The 19,489-nt window shown below is 38.8% G+C and overlaps 1 protein-coding gene across 3 annotated transcripts in view; it reads left to right on the top strand.

Moving 5' to 3' along the window:
* edil3a (EGF-like repeats and discoidin I-like domains 3a) overlaps positions 1–19,489 on the top strand; it is a 125,662-nt gene that overhangs the window by 86,785 nt on the left and 19,388 nt on the right. For all 3 annotated transcript variants that reach the window (XM_030738297.1, XM_030738295.1, XM_030738294.1), the window contains 3 exons: positions 3,446–3,601; positions 4,426–4,570; positions 4,805–4,989. In XM_030738297.1, coding sequence (XP_030594157.1) covers positions 3,446–3,601; positions 4,426–4,570; positions 4,805–4,989 — 486 coding nt within the window. The remainder of the gene's footprint in view (positions 1–3,445; positions 3,602–4,425; positions 4,571–4,804; positions 4,990–19,489) is intronic.

Genomic DNA, 19,489 nt, shown 5'->3' with positions numbered 1-19,489 from the left:
AGTCCTGTTAAAGGCTGTATTATCTGCACATATTAACACAGGATGTATTTTTTTTTCTAATTTTTTTTCCTTTTATTTTTTTTTTCCAATCTCAAATGACCAGCGGAAAATGAAAAGCGCTCATGTTAATGACCTTAAGTATGTGATGTTTTCTTTAGCAATAAAGCAAAAACCTGTTTTGAACAGTTATGGTGGACATTTTCTGGCAGTACTGAAACATTACAAGGAAAATCATGCTGTGAAAACAAAGTTCATGTTCTTTGTTTTGCAAATAGAGTCTGAGAACAGAAAATATTTGTTGTAGAATTTCTTCACTTTAGAGGCTCATTTTACTGAGTGCTTCATAGACAGGATACTGTCTGTGTCTGGAACAGGAAGAGAGTGAAATGGTGAAAGGGTAAGAGTTCATTCTATACTTTTATTTATATATATGCTGGAGTGTTACCTCTTTGTAGCTTAGTGACTAAACCAAATTCACAGTGTGCACAGGTACACTAAGTGTATGATTTTTGTTAGATTATAATGAAAAATCCAACAGCAAACTATATCAAAATGCCAGCCCACTGGCCTTCCCTGACATCTGAATGTGGATTTTGTGGTTCTTTAAAAGAGAGGGCTGTGGCAGACAAAAAAAAATAATGAAAAAGGGAAAACATCATCGTTCTGAGCCACACGCTGAGTGAGTACTTTGTGTTGCTATTTAAATATATATTTTTCTTTTTCTTTTTTAATACAAATAAATGCATCACTATTAGCACTCAAGTGACAGAGGTGCTTTTCTGAGTGGTGAATTAAAATGTGAAGAATCACTCCAATTACCCCAGTGGTGGCCTTTTAGTGACAGGGCTTCTAATTAGTGCAAGAAGTATCTATCTCTATGGAGAATAATGAGAAGAGCAAAGAAATGCTGTGAATGGGAAAGTGTGGGTCACTGCAGCTCTAAGTCTCTAAGAGGGGTCCTTATGTGTAATTAACATGATGGGTTGGTTTAAACATGTAGAAAAAAATAGCTGTAATTGAGTCTTATCCCTACAAATGGAAATGAAGATAGGAATCAATGCTGCAAAAGAAATATTACTTCTTGACAGTTCAGGCAGGGATGATGAACATATATAGTGGATCCATTAGCGACGATGCTGTAATCTGAAATGTCCTCAGGAGAGAATGCTTAGAGGGTTTTTGCTTTTTCATTAACAGAAAAGGAGAGTATAACTTAGTGCGCCCAGCCAATTTGTTTGAGCCCATGCTCTCAAATATTTTACATGTAAATTGCTATATTTCATAGTAATGCTACCACTTCGTCACCAGAAAATGTGCTCAATCCCCCACAATACCACAAAGAATGTAGTCAGGCTGCCCGTTCCATTTCTGGTTTGTGCTCTTAAAACAGACTTTAGCTGGCAAACATCAACTGAAATGCAGGCTTCTTCCGTTGCACTTGCTCATTAAGTTGCTGTATAGAATGCATAGAAACAATAACAGCAGCACTAAGTCATACCGAACCAGCCCAATTCATAGGAGTAATTAAAATTATGTTTTAGTCTGCATTTCTTTTATTGGTTTGGCTGTCCCAGGTTAATAATCCTTTGTCTAATGCTTCCTCAGAAGTATGTTACTGCTATCCATCTGTTCTGCAGCGTGGAAGGCTAAACAGCTGTGTTTTTATATTTTGACAGAGAATGAGATAGATGAGCCTTTTTTAATATATATATTTTTTGTGAAAATGAAGCATTTTCCGTTGAATGTAGTGCCAAAATGATTAAAGAATAACTGTCATCGGCTTTTATTTGCTTTATCTTATTTGTCACAGACTGGGAGGTTACATTATTCTAAGACTGAAATTGCCCAGTGCCCTCTGCCTCTATTTTTTTAAAATCAGTGTTAAAATTCACTGTAATAAATGGAAACATTGTGTGCGTATGTGAGTGCACTGAAGACAGCATCACTCCTTAGTCACCACAGGCTTCTGCGTTTTGCCACAGTGAAGTGAGCTGTCGTCAGCTGTCATTGGTTGTCTCATTTTTTTATACAAGCTCAACAGAAATTACAGGGCGAGTGGCATTTTTTTAACCAGTGCTGACAGATTGAAGACAAAGACTATAGGAAAGCATTGATGTGGCGGGTGTAATATTACTTATAGGTCTCTCAAGCTTGCTGCAGTTGTAAAATGAGAAAAATCAACCGGTGTGATAGGCTGAGGTTTCCTTCAGTCTATCAGTGTTGCTCGGGAATGTAAAATTCACCACTATCACTGAGACAAGCTGGTGTTGTGTTGTGTTATGCTCATGTCCTGTGCTCTGATATTGGAAGCGATGCTGGCCACTGATTGAGGGAGCCATTGTGTGCATGTCATCCACATGACAATTATAAGTTCAACTTTAATAATATCTTTTTTTGTAAAATGCTGTCATGCAAACATTAAAGCGTTTCTTATGACTTTGTATCCAAGAAAGGGGAAGAAAGGTGATTTAGGTGACTTTGACCGTAGCATGGTTGTTGGTGCCAGGCAGGTATTTCAGAAACTGCTGATTTACAGAGAATGGTCAACAAAAGAGAAAATATCCAGTGAGAAGCAGTTCTCTAGGTCAAAATGCTGTGTTGATAGCAGAAGACAGAGGAGAATATCCAGACTGCTTCGAGATGATAGGAAGGCAATAGTAACTCAGATAACCACTCAATACAACCAAGGTATGCAGAAAAGCATCTCTGAATGCACAACACATCAAGCCTCGAAGCAGATGGGCTACAGCAACAGAAAACAACACTGAGTGTCACTCCTGTCAGCTAAGAACAGGAAACTGCAGCAAATATTTGCATGGGCTCACCAAAACTGGACAATTTGACGTAAACCAGCAGGATAACAAAAGCTCAAATCATGTCAGACTAGTTTTTTGAAAAGAACAATGAGTTCACTGTACAGATCTCATTCCAAAAGAGCATCTTTAGGTTGTGTTGGAACAGTAGAGTTACATCATGGCTCAGCAGCATGCAAAAGGGGTCCAACGCAATACTAGCAAGGTGTACCCATGACCCATGAGCATATATTCTATCAAAATGAGCTGTGCAGGGAAAGAAACTGGAATCTGTGTGTAATGACTCTGCTTTGTGGGTGCTAAGTAGGATCTATGGAAACCATTCATCATTTTCCTCTTTCTTAGTACCTCTTTTTCCTCTTGGCTCACCATGCTGCTTTACACTGGTACCATATTGACAGTTTACACAGTGTGGGCACACTGGATATGGGGTGTAGAATTGATTAAATGTTCAATATGAACACAGACTTTTAGAATAAGATAGATGGCCCTGACAAAAAAGATACAAGGAGGTGAAAATGAACTCGGATGACATGCATGCACAGACATAAATGCACACTTATACCTCTATATATAGTGTCTGAAAATGAAGCTGGAATTTCATTTTACATTTTTTTTTTCCTACTCCACAGATAAACCTGCAGAGGAGAATGAGGGTCACAGGCCTAATTACCCAGGGTGCAAAGCGTATCGGCAGTCCAGAGTACGTCAAGTCTTACAAAGTAGCCTACAGTGACGATGGGAAGACCTGGAGAACATACAAAGTCAAGGGCAAAGATGAGGATATGGTGAGACACTTGCACACAGACACAGGCGTACGCATCAGTTGTCACCCATTGCTTCTTGTTCTGTAGTAGACAGACAAAGTACACACTCATACATGCGCGCACACATCGACTAGAGACTGTGCACTCAGTCAAGGACAGGGTGGAGGACATGATGAGATGGCTTTTTAATTAGCTAGCACACACCGGGCCCATCCTGCTGCCCCTTACCCCCCTCTACTTTTATGACTTCTAGATTGAATTTTTATACTATTTGGGGATGAACAGCCACCAAATAGGCCACAGAGCATTCTATCATTCCTGACAGCAAGCCGCTGCTGTCCTCTCTTTGGCCGAACTCCGAAACACCCAGACCTCCAAACTTATTAGCAAATATATTATCAGATTTGTACACTCTACGGCTGGACTTTAATATTATGTGCTCATTTAGAGCTCAACTTTTTTTCTTTTTTTTTTTTGATCAGTCAATGCTGGACATACAGAAAAGAAAAAAATGTCTGTGTTTGTACATTCTGTGCTCAAATCATATAGTTTCTGTCAGGCTATCTTCAGCGATTTGGATGAAACACTCCAGAAGGTAAAGTGATGTAATTGGAGCACTAATTTAAAATACACCACTGTTCTTATGAATTACTGGCTCAAATGGTGCGAGAAATTGTCTATTTTTCCCTGTAATTCTAGCTCATTGACCTTGAATGACAGCAATTTGTTGAGTATGGAGTAGACACTAGAGACAGCAGCAGATAGACTGCCACATTATTGCAGACTGATCTGCTTCACCATCCTCCCCCACCCCCCATCTGCTGTTATTTCATCCCTTACAACAGATTTTCAGAGGAAATGTCGATAACAACGCTCCATCAGCCAACTCCTTCACCCCTCCCATTGAAGCCCAGTACGTGCGCATTTACCCCCAAGTCTGCAGGAGGCACTGTACTTTACGCATGGAGCTGCTCGGATGTGAGCTAACAGGTGAGTGTGATTTCATCATCCAACTGAATACACTAATCATCATCATTATCATAAATAAATCATACATAATTTGGAAATCCACTCCAGTATGCCTCTTGCACAGTTGTTCCACTTTGCACTTTTTTTTTTCAAGTATTATCAGCGCTGAAATATGTTTTTGGGGGGTTGCTGGGGTTTGATGTTAAAAAAAAAGAAAAAAACAGTTTAGAGCATATCTGCTTTTGTTGTTGCCAGGCTGTTCTGAACCACTGGGCATGAAGTCAGGCCATATCCAGGACTATCAGGTCACAGCCTCCAGCATCTTCAGGACACTCAACATGGATATGTTCACTTGGGAGCCTGGGAAAGCCCGTTTAGACAAACAGGGCAAGGTCAATGCTTGGACAGCTGGTCATAGTGACCAGTCACAGTGGCTACAGGTAAGATGTAATCTGAGCCAAGTCTGTTATCTGTTGCAGCTACTGTAGAGATAAATCAATATATTAGCGGGAAAATGAACAACAGACAGCCCTGCTCTTGCAGATAGCTGGCTTTCACTCTGATGAAGGATTAGCTCTTACCTCACTGGCATAGTAATTGATGGTTGTGCATGGTAATGCATGCCAATGGATTCAATTATATTTCATAGGGAAGGACTTCACTGTTCATGCCAGCTGAGAATTAAATTATCTATTAAAATCCTACCTTTGTTAGCTAGTTCTCAGTATCCTTCTTGGAAACAGGCTGTAATAGGTAGTAAATTCTGTTTATTTCCATGTCAGTCTTTTTGAACACCCACACTGCCTCAGTTGGAAGAGTTTAGCCCTGTTATCACTGGCTGCAGTCCAGGCTTTCTATCTCTATGAAACCAGCCCATGTATTTGTTTTCATTACAGAAGTGAAGGCTAAACATGTCTCCTGAAAGGGACAAGATACGTCTCTAAGTGAACGTTTACCTCCCAGTCTTTCTGTTTAACAATATGTGAGATTGATGGTGGCTAAGGGAGTTTCAGATAGATATCAATAAGACTCAGTCAGGCTCAGAATTCCCTCATGTATGGCCTCATATTGGATTTTTTTTTTTTTTATTAAAAAAAGTCATAAAAGCTTTTTGCTTTTAAAGTGAGAAACCAGATCTTACTTCATGCTGTAAAAGTGATAGCATAGAAGAAAATGTGATGTGGATTATCTCATCAGGGAATTGAAGATCAGAGTGATTTCTTTGATTTCTTGGCCTTTCTAGCAGACTCGCTCGCACATACCCCCCTCCCTAGCAGTGACACAGTTAACGTTCTGTAGTCATACTGACTGGTCTGGCTCTTATTAGATTGGTCGGGTCTTGATTCAGACATGTTTTTTATTACGCTGAAAGCTTTTTTTAGACAGTGACGGCACACAGGGCTGTATGTCGATGGAGACAGGTGCTTAGGCAGGCTCCATCCATGCTAGGGAGTTTGGCTAAGCAAAATTGATTGCTTTGGGTAAAAGGAAACTTGCAGTCTCATATTACATGCTGTGCTGGCAGGAAAGAGGAGATGCCATACAGACAAAGTGAGAAAATCAATGGCTCCCATTGCCAAGGACCATTTCTGTGCGCACAAGGATATACAATATCCAGCTTTTAAAAGTCGGCATTTGAGAGTCCCATACTGTAAAGTCTATTGATACAGCTGTTTGTAATGACCATTTTAAATATTTAGCGATCATCTTATACGCATTTGTTAAACTCCTACTATAATTAGTGTCCTCTTTCTACTCGTTGCCATGGCAAATAACTGATTCACAGTGGCATTACTGAACGACTTAAAACCTCACAGACTAATGGAATTAATCAGCCTTAATGATAAAATAAGTATTCCTATTAATCAAGACAACCGCTCTTTTGCAGATTGGACACAGTGTAAAAACCTTCTGCATGCACCATATTATATAACATAGATTCCTTAATGTAAACAACAGAAATGATTTGATATACAGATTTTATCTTTAGCCTTTTACTCTCATCAGAATATCTTCTACACATTTCTAACAGATATTGGCCTGATAATAACTCCAGCTCAGGCAGTTGTGACAATGGGCCAATCTGTTCCATTTTTTTTAACATATCATGGAGGAAGGTAACAACTGATGAGTATCAGCTTAGGTACTGATACATATATACTAAGCCGTGGCTCAGTAAAACAAATTTTAGACCAAACACAATGAAATATGCCACTCCTGATGCATTCACACTCAGGTGCTGTAATGAAGGTTGTTGGAACAACAACCTAGCACAGATTGTCTTACCAATTTCAGATGATACGCCCTGTTGGATGTTAAGCCTTTGCTTGCATTCAGAATGCAGCCAGTTAATCTGAAGACACCTCAAAGTAAATGTTCAGTAAATGCAAATGTTGATTAGGTTAGACCGAGCAGTCACCGTTAGGCTGGGTGAGTCTGATGTGTTGTAGATGTAGTCTGTATCTTTCCCTAGCTAAAGTAATGGATGAATCCTGAAAGGCTATTGAAGTAGCACCTTTCTGCTTATTGAACGCTGGCATTTGTCAAGCCAATGAGTCTTTGGTCAGGAGAGAGGACATCAACCAACCAATCGACCAGTAAATGTGGAAAGTACGTCCCTAAATAATGTACTGTCCTTAAAATGAAAAAAGTAAGACATTTCTCCACTTAGTAATCACATTTGTTATAATTATTTGATCTAACTGTGCAATTAACATTCTGTAGTTAGTAATATTTTTACCAGACTAATGCTCAACAATTACATTCCTTTTAATTTTGCCAGAGCAAGCTTTTATGTGTTAAAAAAAAAAAGCACCGAGAGCTGGACCTCTCGGTCACCCAACAAGCTAAAGCTATTCTGTTCTGACAGGGGATAAAATTACACAGACGGAGACTAAACCAGAACATTTCAAGATGTTTTCAAGAGAGGAGCTGAAGCTGTCAGACGGAGCTGCCAAATGTTTGAGCTGGCATAAGCTGATTAGTTAATTATGCACATTAACATGTCCACATTGCAGAGAGAAATTGCTAGAGAGACAGTTGCTACTTTCCAGTTTCATAGTGGTTCTGTTACAGCAACAAGTGTGCTGCAAATTTCCTGACAAGCACTGTTCAGGACTGTGAAGAGTTTTTACTGTGGATTATGAGAAACCATGCCTCAGACAAACAAGTAAACAAGTTTGAAATGAAGTGGTTTTGTCTCTTCCCTCATATTTAATTTGGTCGCAGTTAACAAATGACTTGGCAAGAACGCCGAAACCTGCATTTGCATCTCATGTCGTAGGCAGCACTGAACAGGTTCTGGGTTTTCTAGTCAAGCCATTTGTTGACACTCAGCTACACTACTGGTATTGATATACATTTATTAGAACTCGCTGTTACGAATAACATAAACTTGTTGTTTTGTTGTAGTTGTTTTTTTTTATTGCCCTCTGGCTATACACAGCCTAATGACAGCCGGTTAAACTGTAAATAAAATGAAATTACAATATTTAAGATCATAATACAAATAAACACAAATTTAGAACCTTTCACTATAAACCGTCTGAATAACTCACATTTAAGGTTGTGCTAGATTAATCACTTATAACTCTGAGATTCAAATTCAGCATTTAAACACTTTACAATCTCTAACATTACATTTTCCAGGTTGATAAACTGTCAAGACGCTTAGCTTTATACTCTAAACAAATGCAACAACACATCAGATTACACATTATGAGGATCTTACAGATCTAAACACAAAATTAAACCGAATTTGTGCATCTCACGGATATTCTGATTGAATACAGCGACATATCTCCTTTGAAAACCCATGCGGGAAAACGTATTTCACTTTTATGCAAAACAACGATAGTTTACATCTTCAAAACAACACAACGTCCGTTTACACAATTAAACAAATGTTTGACAATAATCAGATCAACTTACCACATTGGGGCAATGTTATTTGGATAGTTAAGTGACAGGTTTAATCTTTGTCTGCTTTGTTTTTTCTGTTTGGCTCTCTGTAGCTGAAAAGGCTATCGTGTCTCTTTCTTCCTTGCACGTCAGACAGCACAAAAATGTAAACAATGATTGGAGCCCTCTAGTGGAAGGGAGTGATACCAACACTCGCAGAACCTTCAGGAACTTAAAATGCTTCAGCACAAGGAATTCATTTCACAATAAATGCTCTTTGCATTTATTGTGTTTTTTTTCTTGTATTATTCCTTAAATTGTGTACCTTCATTACAATGTGCTCTATATCTGTAAAGTAAATAATTATCAGATGCAGCCACACATTAGTGGGACATGTAATACACTAATGCATGGTGTTGTGTAAGCATGGCCTTGTGTAGACATAGGTAATGCAAAATACATCACTTAATTTGCAACTTGTTATATTTATTTGTAGCCTGCGAAGGTTACAAAACAAGTTATCAGCACGATTCTGGTCTGGTGGTTCATTTGTTATCCCCTGTCTCCAAGGTTTTCACACCCAATTATCTCCTTAAAATGATGAATATGTGTGGTGTGCAGCTGTGGCACCCCAATAATCACCTCAGCCTCTGATGATACAGAGTGAGCTCAGTATGTGTGAAAACTTTGAAAGAAGTACAGTACCCCCTTTTACTAAAGGGACTAATGCTTTACTCAGCAAACAGTCAAACATTCATCTAAACTTAGAGTCTAGCATTAGATTTTATGGATTCAAGCACAGCATCGATGCTGACGACTCAGGGTTTCTGTGGTTTCTATAAGTAAATCCCACTGATCCATCAGTTATATTTGTGAACAAACACTGCTGTTTACACTGTATTAGACAGATTTGCCCAAATATTATCACTGTTTAGTTTGTAGCATGGGTTTATTGAATGCAGGGCAGTGAAGTTACAGGATCACAAAAAAAAAAAAAAAAAAAGAGAAACTGTAAACTAACATGCAGAGCAGAGCACACATAATTAATGTGAACTATGATAGTGGGGGTTTACTTAGGCGGATGCTGATGAGGTAAATATTGGCAATGCAGCAGGTAAAGTACTGCATGCTCAACCGGAGAAAACACACTGGGCAAAGACAGGGGAAGCAATATGAAGTGGCACAAGAACTGTCAAAGACACAGCTGGGATCAAGGTAGCTAGTAGTAGCACTACTTTATACTGAATACGTTTCTTGAATGCCAATATTATGTGCAGAAATAGAGGGTGGATTTTAAAGAAATGACTCTCATCCTAAATGGCTGTGATGGTCAGAATAAACTATTCTGATCCAAAAAATTTAAATTCAGTAGGGTTGGGAAGTTGGCAATCATCAGGAAACATTACAGGGTGTATGACAGAATTGGGTTTCAGCCATTTATTTCTTGACTTTGGCCAAATCAGCCTGTGCAGTCAGTGCTTACTAAAAATGATGAAGGCCAGCCAGGAGATAGTTTGGTCTCTCCCGTTTTTTTGGCTTTGACAAAAGCCCAACACTGTCACCAAAGGACATTAGAGACAGACATGTAATGACAGTCTGTCACCCACAGACAAACACTCTGAATGTAGCAAGAGGGTAGCTCAACCTACAGCATGTTACATAATCATCATTGCATCATCAGGATCTGGTACATATCTCCATCCATTCTTTGTATTTGTGAATCACTATGAATGAAATACCAAGCTTTATGACTGCCTGCAGAAGCTCGGTGCATATGGCGGAGGATAGTAACTGGTGGTTTGTTTGGTTTGGTTGCCCTGGTTCATTTCTCAAGAAATGGACCATGTGTTAACAGAGCAGTCCTGACCTGTGAAGTTTTTATCTGAAGCCTTCTCAGTTTATATGAGCATTGCTTTAATGCTTGTTCCTTAAAAACATCATGTTCTAGGATGGGTTAGTGACCCGGCTATATTGCTGTGTTTTTTTATGGGAAAAATACTTTTCACTCAGTTGAGCACCTCTTTGTGATTTGCATATTTAAGAAAGTTAAAGGATCCCTCAATGTCATGGAGACAATGGCAATGCTACCTTCACATACTTAAGGCATTTCGTACAGTATTAATGCCTTTTAGGGAAGTAAGATTCCCAGAGAGAGAAGTGTAAAAGTCACTAAGCACTGTTCATCCAAGGCAAGTGGATATATTTAATTCATGGTCCAATGCTCTTAATATGAAGCACGTCTTGAATCCAGAGTCTGTCAGGACCAAAAAGGGATGGCCGTGGTTATACCAGAGGAGACTCCCAGCAGGCTTAATGTGAGAGATTAGTCTCATCGTGTTCAGGATAGGCACAGTACAAGCAGCATTTCAGATAGATACAACCTAACATTTAAAATGGAATGATCAGACTATTGCTCAGCTGTAACCGGTCGTGTTCTTCTTCTCTCCTTATCCTCGTCTTGAAATTCACGGAGCAGTCTCTGTTTCATTAATATCCTCAGTGTTCATTCATAGTAACCCTATTATTTCATTGCTATGTGCGGTTGATAATTAAAGATGCGGTGGTTAGCACCGTTGCCTCACAGCAATAAGGTCCTGGGTTTGAATTCAGTGCCTGACTGGAGCCTTTCTGGGTGGAGTGTGGACACGGGGCTTCTTCCAGCAGTCCAAACACGTGTTGGGTTAATTGGGGATTCCCAATTGGCCGCAGGTGTGAATGTGAGTGTGAATGGTTGTCTGTCTCTCTGTCTTAGTCCTGAGACAGACTGATGACCTGTCCAAGGTGTAACCCACCTCACACTCTATGACAGCTGGTGCAGGCTGCAACCCCTTCATGACCGTGCATTGCATAGGCAAAAGAAAGTGGATGGATGAATGGATGGATGATAAATGAGTGAAGCAGATTTGTGTGAATTTTAGGGAGCCAATAACACATGTAACCTTACAGCAAATAACCACTGACCAATTAATACATGTTTAAAAAGAGAGATCAAAGGGAGAAGCAGCAGAAGAAGTGGACATAAAGCAAACTCAGAAAGCAAACATTTAAATAAAAAAGATTTTGCAAACAGCAGTATTAATGGATTTTAGCTTAAAGTGTAACTTTTCAGTGTGCTGCAGGTCGTAACAATTTAAACAGTGGTAAACCAGTTGAAATAAATGTTTGCTGTATTGTTGTGGACAAGGATCCAGGACCCATGATCTTGCAATCATTTAGCTTGTCTTTAGCTGTGTCCAATATCAGGGGCAGCATCCTTCGAAGGACCTGGTCTACGTAGCTCCTTCTGAAACCATCAAGGCTGGAAGTGAGCGGCTGTGAAATTGGATGGTCTAGTTTTCATATCTGCGTCACCTGCACTTACTTCAGCATAGCTGCTGTCCTGACCTGTCCTGACCTGACCTCGCAAATTACAGCTGTGGAAATGATGCTGTTAAAACGGAGCCCAAACTTCTGCTAGTTTTTTGTTTTTATTATTATTATTTATTTATTTAATGTCAGCTTTAACTTAAAATAAGCTATTAAAACACGTATAGCACATTTCTACATCAAGGAATAAAGATGAGCGAATGATTCATTTCCACATATACTGACAGCTCTCCAGTAAGACATTAAATTAAACTATCCAGTTATGAAGCTTCACTTTAATCTCAGCCAACCTGGTTTGCTCAGGAACAAATGAAATACTGAAATAAACTCAATATCAGCTGTTAGATATCCTCTGATTAAATTACGTGTTTAACTTGCACTCAGCAGCAAATACCAGTGGGGGTTTGAAAACGATGTGCCGGGAGTCAGGCGTTCTCTCTGGGTATTGTGAGCCTCGACTGCCTGGTCAGCTGAAAGCTAGTTGTTAAAGGAGTGGGAACGGACAATTAAGCGATATCTTTATAAACCGAGCAGATATTTGAGGTTTACACATCTACATTCTTGCCTCAATGCTGCGCAATTAATCCCATCTTCAAATCTAGGGAAAAGAAAGACACATTCATCGACCGCATTTGGAAGAGCCTTTGACTTTGGACAGCCTTCGTCGCCTCACTGTGGCGTAATCAGCCTACAAATGCGGCCTTCGAAGGATACAGCCCCTGAATTTGGACGCAGCTTTCATCTCGCTAACTCTCACAGACATGTTAGCATCAGTAATGTTCAGTGCCGCAGTCAGTAAAGTTGTATTTATAAACTGCAGAAAAAAAATTATATCTGAATGAAAGAGTGTGATCTCCCACCTGAAAAATTACACCACCACTTATCTAAACCAAAGATCCAGCTCATCACTCCACTTACCTTGTTCCAGAGTAGCCATGCATCAAAATTAGTGCGCAAACATACACATACACATCTGTGGACATTCCTTCATTCATTAGATAGAATTGTATAATCGGATCTGAACGTTAAAGTCAGTAAATTAATTTCAGACATATTAGTTATTGATTATAATCTTGAATTTGTTTTGTTTATTCTCGGAAAGTATTCATCAGTCTTAATCGTTTGAAAGTGTAATTCATAGTCTAATTCAAAATGTCCTTGTACTTTAAAAGTGCATTAATTAATAGACTATTGAAGTAAATCACCCACAGTGTTTGTTCATAAAGCATTAGTGCACGTTGATACTTCACATAGAGAAGTTTCTCATGTGGATCAGAGACAAGAGCAAACAATAAGTAGTTGTGATGCAAGATTGATTCCTGCTTAGTGCCTGTGAGCATGCATTTGATATAATCAAACCGGGGTATTATCATTTCACCAATTTTGCCGAGCACAGCTTCCTAATCAAATCGCTGCTTCAAATACAGCACTGCTGACAACAAACTCTATTTCTTTTAATCAATAGAATTAGCTGGGTGTTTGTCTCATCCATCCACAGAGGAGAATGGCTTTAATTTGTCCCATTGAAACTCTCATCTCTTCTTGAGTGTTTATGCAGCAAAGATGAAGTGTGTCCTTTCTAAAAAAAAAAACAAAAAAAAAAACAGAAAAGCTGCCTCAGAGAGAGTAAAGGCATTGTGGCATGAAAGGATTTAAGAGGGATTCTTATTGTCTGGCATAGCAGTGATCGTGTCTTTATTTCAAGAACAAAAGACTAGCACTTTGTTGCAAAAACTTGCATGAGACAGTAAGAATTCACTGGGAACTTTAAAGGGTGAGTCGCTGTCTTCTGTGTCCTTCAGGCGTGATCCCTCGCAACGGACAACTGTTTTTACAACAAATGTTAGGCAGCACAAATGTGGGATCCTCTTAATCCAGCATTTCTTTATAAATGTATTACTGTCATATTGATCTGGTTGAAACTAGATAAAGGCACTCATCCCTGTAGATTGGACTATTCAGCATTCTAATCACATTCTCTATTTCTGGCTGTGCAGCTTTTTATCATTATTTGTCCTACTGCACTAAATACAAAACTGAATCAATAGGAATAACACCTGCAGCTAAATTTTCTTTCTGAACTAATGGAAGAGAGAGACTGCTACAGGGCGAACATATCCAATGGGTTTCTGTTGCAGTCACTGAGAAGTGAATAAGCATTTAGCCACTGAAGCTGAAAAAATTTTTTAAGCATGAACTCCATGAACGCTGATCTGCCAGGCCGCTTCCATGCTTGTACAGGTGGAGTTCATCCAAAATAGCAACACGTCCTCAATCCAAACGCAAGTATCTGTCGTTTCTGCAGGACTTGAAATACTACCTATATGTACGTTTCCAAAATGAGCGCGCCCACCTGAAGGTGCTATTCCAGTCAGCATGCCGAAGTATCGAAGGGCAAAATTCTGAAGTGCACTTTGAGTGCTCAAGTACTCAACTATATATATATATATATCAACTATATATATATATATATATATATATATATATATATATATATATATATATATATATATATATATATATATATATATATATATATATATATATATATATATATATATATATATATATATATATATATATATATATATATATATGTATTGTATTAGTCATAAAACGTGCTTGCAGAAACGACCAATATCTATGTTTTTTCAAGGAGGACAGGCTGCTAAATAATATTAGCCAATCAATTTTCAGGGTAAATATTTTTTTTTGTTGTTTTTTCTTTTGGTTAGTTGCTAATAGTGCTTGCCTCAGCTTGGGCTGCAGCACTGCCTGCTGGTTCAGATTTTGTAAGCCAGGTTAACAAATGACCATGGCTCCAAATCCCTCTGCCAGCGCTTGCTTTAGCTGACGTGCCAGCTCAGTTCCAGAAAGGCAAGAAATCTGCACCGTGCAACTGTGGACAGCGTGTGAATGATTTTACAACTTGGGAAGTTTTTTGAATATTAAATGGGATTGCTGTGGGCTCTTATCAGACTTCAGTAGAGAAGCATGTCAGATGGGACACATCTGCTACCGCATATTTAACTGCTGGCTACCCACTCCATATAATTTGAATAGATATAAAAAGTAACTATGTTGATTCAAAAATCTCCCCCCACAGCTGTTGCTAATTTTATTATTTGGAGAACATTATCCAAGAATTTAAGAAGAATTTGCACATTAACTGAAAACGTGCCTGATGTAAATTCAGTCAAAGCATTATCGTCCGAGCCTCACTTCAATCCCGTCCAATACGACTCTTTCTTGGCTCTGTTTTATTCAGCTTCCCTGCAGCTAGTGTGCTGATTCAATTAGCTTCCAAATGAAGTTATAGAGGGGATGGTAAATCCATCTGCTTCTCTGATTTATTTGGGGGTGTTTTTTTTTTTTTTTTTTAGCATTTCCTCCCTCCCACGATATCCTTAAATGTACAGGTCTAGAATCTGTGTAAAGTAACTCATTTGTTCTCATTATCAAACGAAGCCATCTTATCCTTCAACGCCACATCCTGATCCTCGTCTCTCTCTCTCTCTCTCTTCCTCTGTTCCCCTCATTCCCTCTGGCCTAACGCAGGATGCATTTATCTGTTTTATCCCGGGATGATTGATTCATGAGTCTGCAGCAGAGCATGCTGTGGATCTGCAGGAAATGTCAGAAGTGAAGGTGCCAGATCTTAAATCAGTAGCAGCCATTCACTGTGTTTTGCATGTGTATCTTGTGGCTTCAGCGTGTCTGGAAGCAATCGCTTGGCACACAGGGCATCCCCTGCTCACATCCGTACACACAAATCAGACATGTTATTCACCCAGGAGAGTATGGACTGAACTTAAGGAGCAGTGCTACCTGCTAGAGTATTATGATGAATTTAGAATGGTCTGAAGCCAAGTAATGGCTGTGTAGGTATATTATTGCAGCATGTACCTATGTCCATAAATGAAATATGTTTTCTAATTTCATGACTTCCTCTTTATTGCTCATGAGGCACACCAGTTCCATCTTTTCCATTTTGTGCAGTGTGTGTTCATATGCGTCCATACATGTTAGAATTTGATATGAATGTGTTATAGGCCGTGTGGCATGGTGAGATGTAAGTGCAGTTGTCGGAGTAAACGTTTTTTTAAACTGCAGCCTCATTTCCACTACCCCCAGAAAATGTTATCATTGATAGAATGGAAATCCTTACTTAAGGTCATTAAATCATTGCTCACTTTACACTTGCTTAATATTTCAACAGTATGCTCTTCCCACCAGCGTGAGTTACAGATTTGAGTTTAGTAAAGATCACACACGGAGACAGAATGCTTTAGATTTTCGCTGCAAGTAAGTGTCCATCAGATGTCTAGCCATGGTGAGCATTAAACAGAGTGTGAAATTCCCCAAGTCCCTTACTAGTGCACCATCGAGGCCATTTTTTACGCATGTGGATGTGACTTCCTCACTTCACTCATTCTGACATGGAAAGCAGCTGGCTGCAGATGATGTTCTTGGTGCTGTAATAGCTCTAAATGATCCAGATGACCATAGTTGATTTCCTTCCTGTTCCTTTTGCCATGACCAATTCCCTGCTTCAGTGCAACCATTTAGACTTAACTTGACATGCCGAAGTGAGGCTCCATCTGTTTTATGGCTACAGTATGTCATCCAAGGTTTCTAAGAGAGACCTTTTCAGATAGTAATGTTTGTGCTTTGATGAAAGTCTGCTTTTGTTTTGGCGCAAACAGGAATTAAATAATCATTTAATACTCTGAGTATCTACTTTGTATTTTAAAGCATGGAGTTGTTCTGTTAAGTTACATATGGGATAAATGAGGTCTGAAAAACAATGAAAGTATTTTTGTTTCAAGCTGGGACGGTTAAGCGGATCGTCACTTTTCACCCCAGGCCAGATTAAAAATAACAGTATTATCATCATATTTCTCACAACATACTGTAGTAGTTTTAATAAATTATTACAGCCCAACTGATAGAGGATTTTTAAGACTGATACTGTTACTGATATTTAGAAATATGATATACTGGCCTGTATTTTTTTTTCTTTCAGACAAAACGTAAACAGATTTCATTAACATTTCTTATATGTAGTTATTTATGAGTCCTTACTAAGGTAATATAAGAGTGTAATATAAGAGAATCTATCATTTTATTTCTTTTTTTATTGTCATTCATGTTATCCTTACAAGTTGTGGATTATGTCACGCTCTGCCCTCTGGTGGGCAGACTGTGCAACATCAACACTCATAAAATGATTGAAGGGTGATTCCCCTGTCTCTTCTTTACATCTTCAATTTTAATTTATTGGCCATTGTAAATGCCAATACTTATGTATAGCAAATAGTTAATATGGGAGGAAATATCGGCCCTGCAGATATATTGGTCTGGCTCTGTAATTTATTATTTTTCTAATATGTCTGTGTTTATAGATAAACATTCTCAGCTGATATTGAAGGCTCAGGGTTGGGAGATTTGTAATTTTCTGTTTGTTTTCATGTACTTTTTCATTTTGCTTTCACTTGCTGGTTGGGTTTAGGCACCAAAAATGACTTAATACCAGGGTTTAGAGTAAAATAGGACTTTCACAACTTTAGCCCTGTATGGCACCAAGTGATTCTTTACAAATGTTAATTTTTGGATGAGTGAGGAGTCAAAGGACCCCTACTGCGTAAATGTAAAATGCCAGCAGTGTTTGGCACCAGAGCAGTTAAAATGGGCTTGATTAACACGAGCAAGCCTTAAAAGACATGCTGAAATGCTAACATTAGCAGCCTTAGCATTCACCGGATAAATGAAAATTATACTGCTGGTGTCGTTAGATAAGATGTACCAAAAAAAAAAAAAAATTACTTATTTTTAGCGACAAAGAATTTAAATTCAGTTACATGCAGCATTGCTTCATTTGAGTGTGCTGCCAGGAAGACGAGAGGGAAAGGAGTGAAGAGAGTGCAGAGGAGGATGTTTAATGCATGGCAATGTTCATGGCATGTATAACTGTTTGCCTTTCAAATGTGTGTGTTTGCAATTCACTGTGTTACTGCTTCCCTCTCATTTTGGCTGTGAGATGTGCTTTGACCAGCCAACCAGCTGACTCTCCGCGACAAAGACATGGCTCATGAAAATGTTTCTTTCAGGCGACTGGATTTGATTCATATTTCAGCATCTACAGTAGAACTTGTGAAATCAATATATTCAAGTCAAATGTAAAAAGAAAAAAAAAAAAGTGAGTTTAAGTTCATACCTGAGCATGGTCACTGCCACACTGACCAGCCTGTTATGCTTTCCCTCTGTGACATTGACTTTTCTATGCTAAATGCTCCAGGGCAGCTTCAAACTGCCTGCGAACCTTCCTTTCACTGTGTGAGAACTCAGCAGGCATTTATACCTTCTGACATCCCACCACCCCCTGTCACAAAAGGTGTAAGAAAGGAAGATTCACTGTGTGTGTCTGTGTGCATCATACTGAAATTTGAGGGAGGACGCAGATCTTGGTCTGCGTGCTATAACGCACGGAGCCTGTTAACTTGTGGACTTTGATTCAAAATTCTATATAAGATGGCTGAGGAAGACAGATGGTTACTGAAACACAAAGAATGATAATTTACACAGCACTGTGGAATAGAAAACAACAAGACAAGGAAGAAGTGAAGTTGATTGAGAGTTGGTCTGTGCGTGGGTTTGTGCGCCTCCGTAAGGAGAAGCGAGAAGAGAATGAGTCATAATTCAGTCATGGAGCAGGAGACCTCCTTAGGTAATGCAAACAAAAGGTGTAACATGAGGCAGGTTCCAAATAGTTATTGTTTACTTAAATTGTGTAATAAAACAATGTAATCTGAGCTGATTAGAGTAAGTGACAACAGCATCCTCTCAAGCAAATCAGCTAATATTAAAGCATATATTTCCAGACAATATAAAACCTCCCCAGATTCTATATTTAAACCAGAGCCATTCATAATTCCCGTGTGATGTTAAGTCGTGCACCCAGTTTATTGGTCACAGTGATAATAATAATAAAGAAAAATAAGCTAAATTAATGAATATGAGTTTTAAATGAATTTTATTTCAGGCATTGAAACTGATGAGTAAGGCCATAAAAGTATATTACACTTTATTTTATATATTATCATTTTCACTTTAATAGTACTTGGATAATGTGCTTTCATACGGAAAAAAAAAAAAAAAAACACTTTGTAAGCTCAGCGAGACTCAGACCAGTGGTTCATTTTATGAAATGGGCTTAGCCAGCTCACCTCTGTGTGCAATGGCACATCTTTAAGCTCAGAAAGGTATCATGACACAAACAGGCTCATTTTTGCACTCAGTAAAGAGGTGCTGTACTCAGTGAACCATCTGTCTGGAAATTGTCTGCCTGCAGCCTCATCCGTCATTTTTTTTTTTTTTTTTTTTTTTTTTAGCAATTTCATGTGTGCTTTTTGGATTAAAGGTCTTTTTTGGAGACAGGTGGTTTGCACCTGTATATAAAAGTGTTTGCTATTTGGCATGTTATGCTGTTTTCAGACAGTATTACATGTCACCAGCTGCCTCTCTGATAACTCATACGTTAAGTCAATGCAAATGGGCCACTTATCAATGTAATGGCTCCCTCATTTGACTTCACATCAGCAAACAACAGAAACAGTCTACAAACATCCACACTGGTTCAACTGTCTGTTGTGTTTACTCAGTCCGATATGAATC

The sequence above is a fragment of the Archocentrus centrarchus genome, chromosome 9 (genome assembly GCF_007364275.1).
Source record: "Archocentrus centrarchus isolate MPI-CPG fArcCen1 chromosome 9, fArcCen1, whole genome shotgun sequence".
In the NCBI taxonomy this organism is placed as follows: Eukaryota; Metazoa; Chordata; class Actinopteri; order Cichliformes; family Cichlidae; genus Archocentrus; species Archocentrus centrarchus.
The sequence above is the reverse complement of the archived record's forward strand: the minus strand, read 5'-3'. Positions and strand labels throughout refer to the sequence as shown.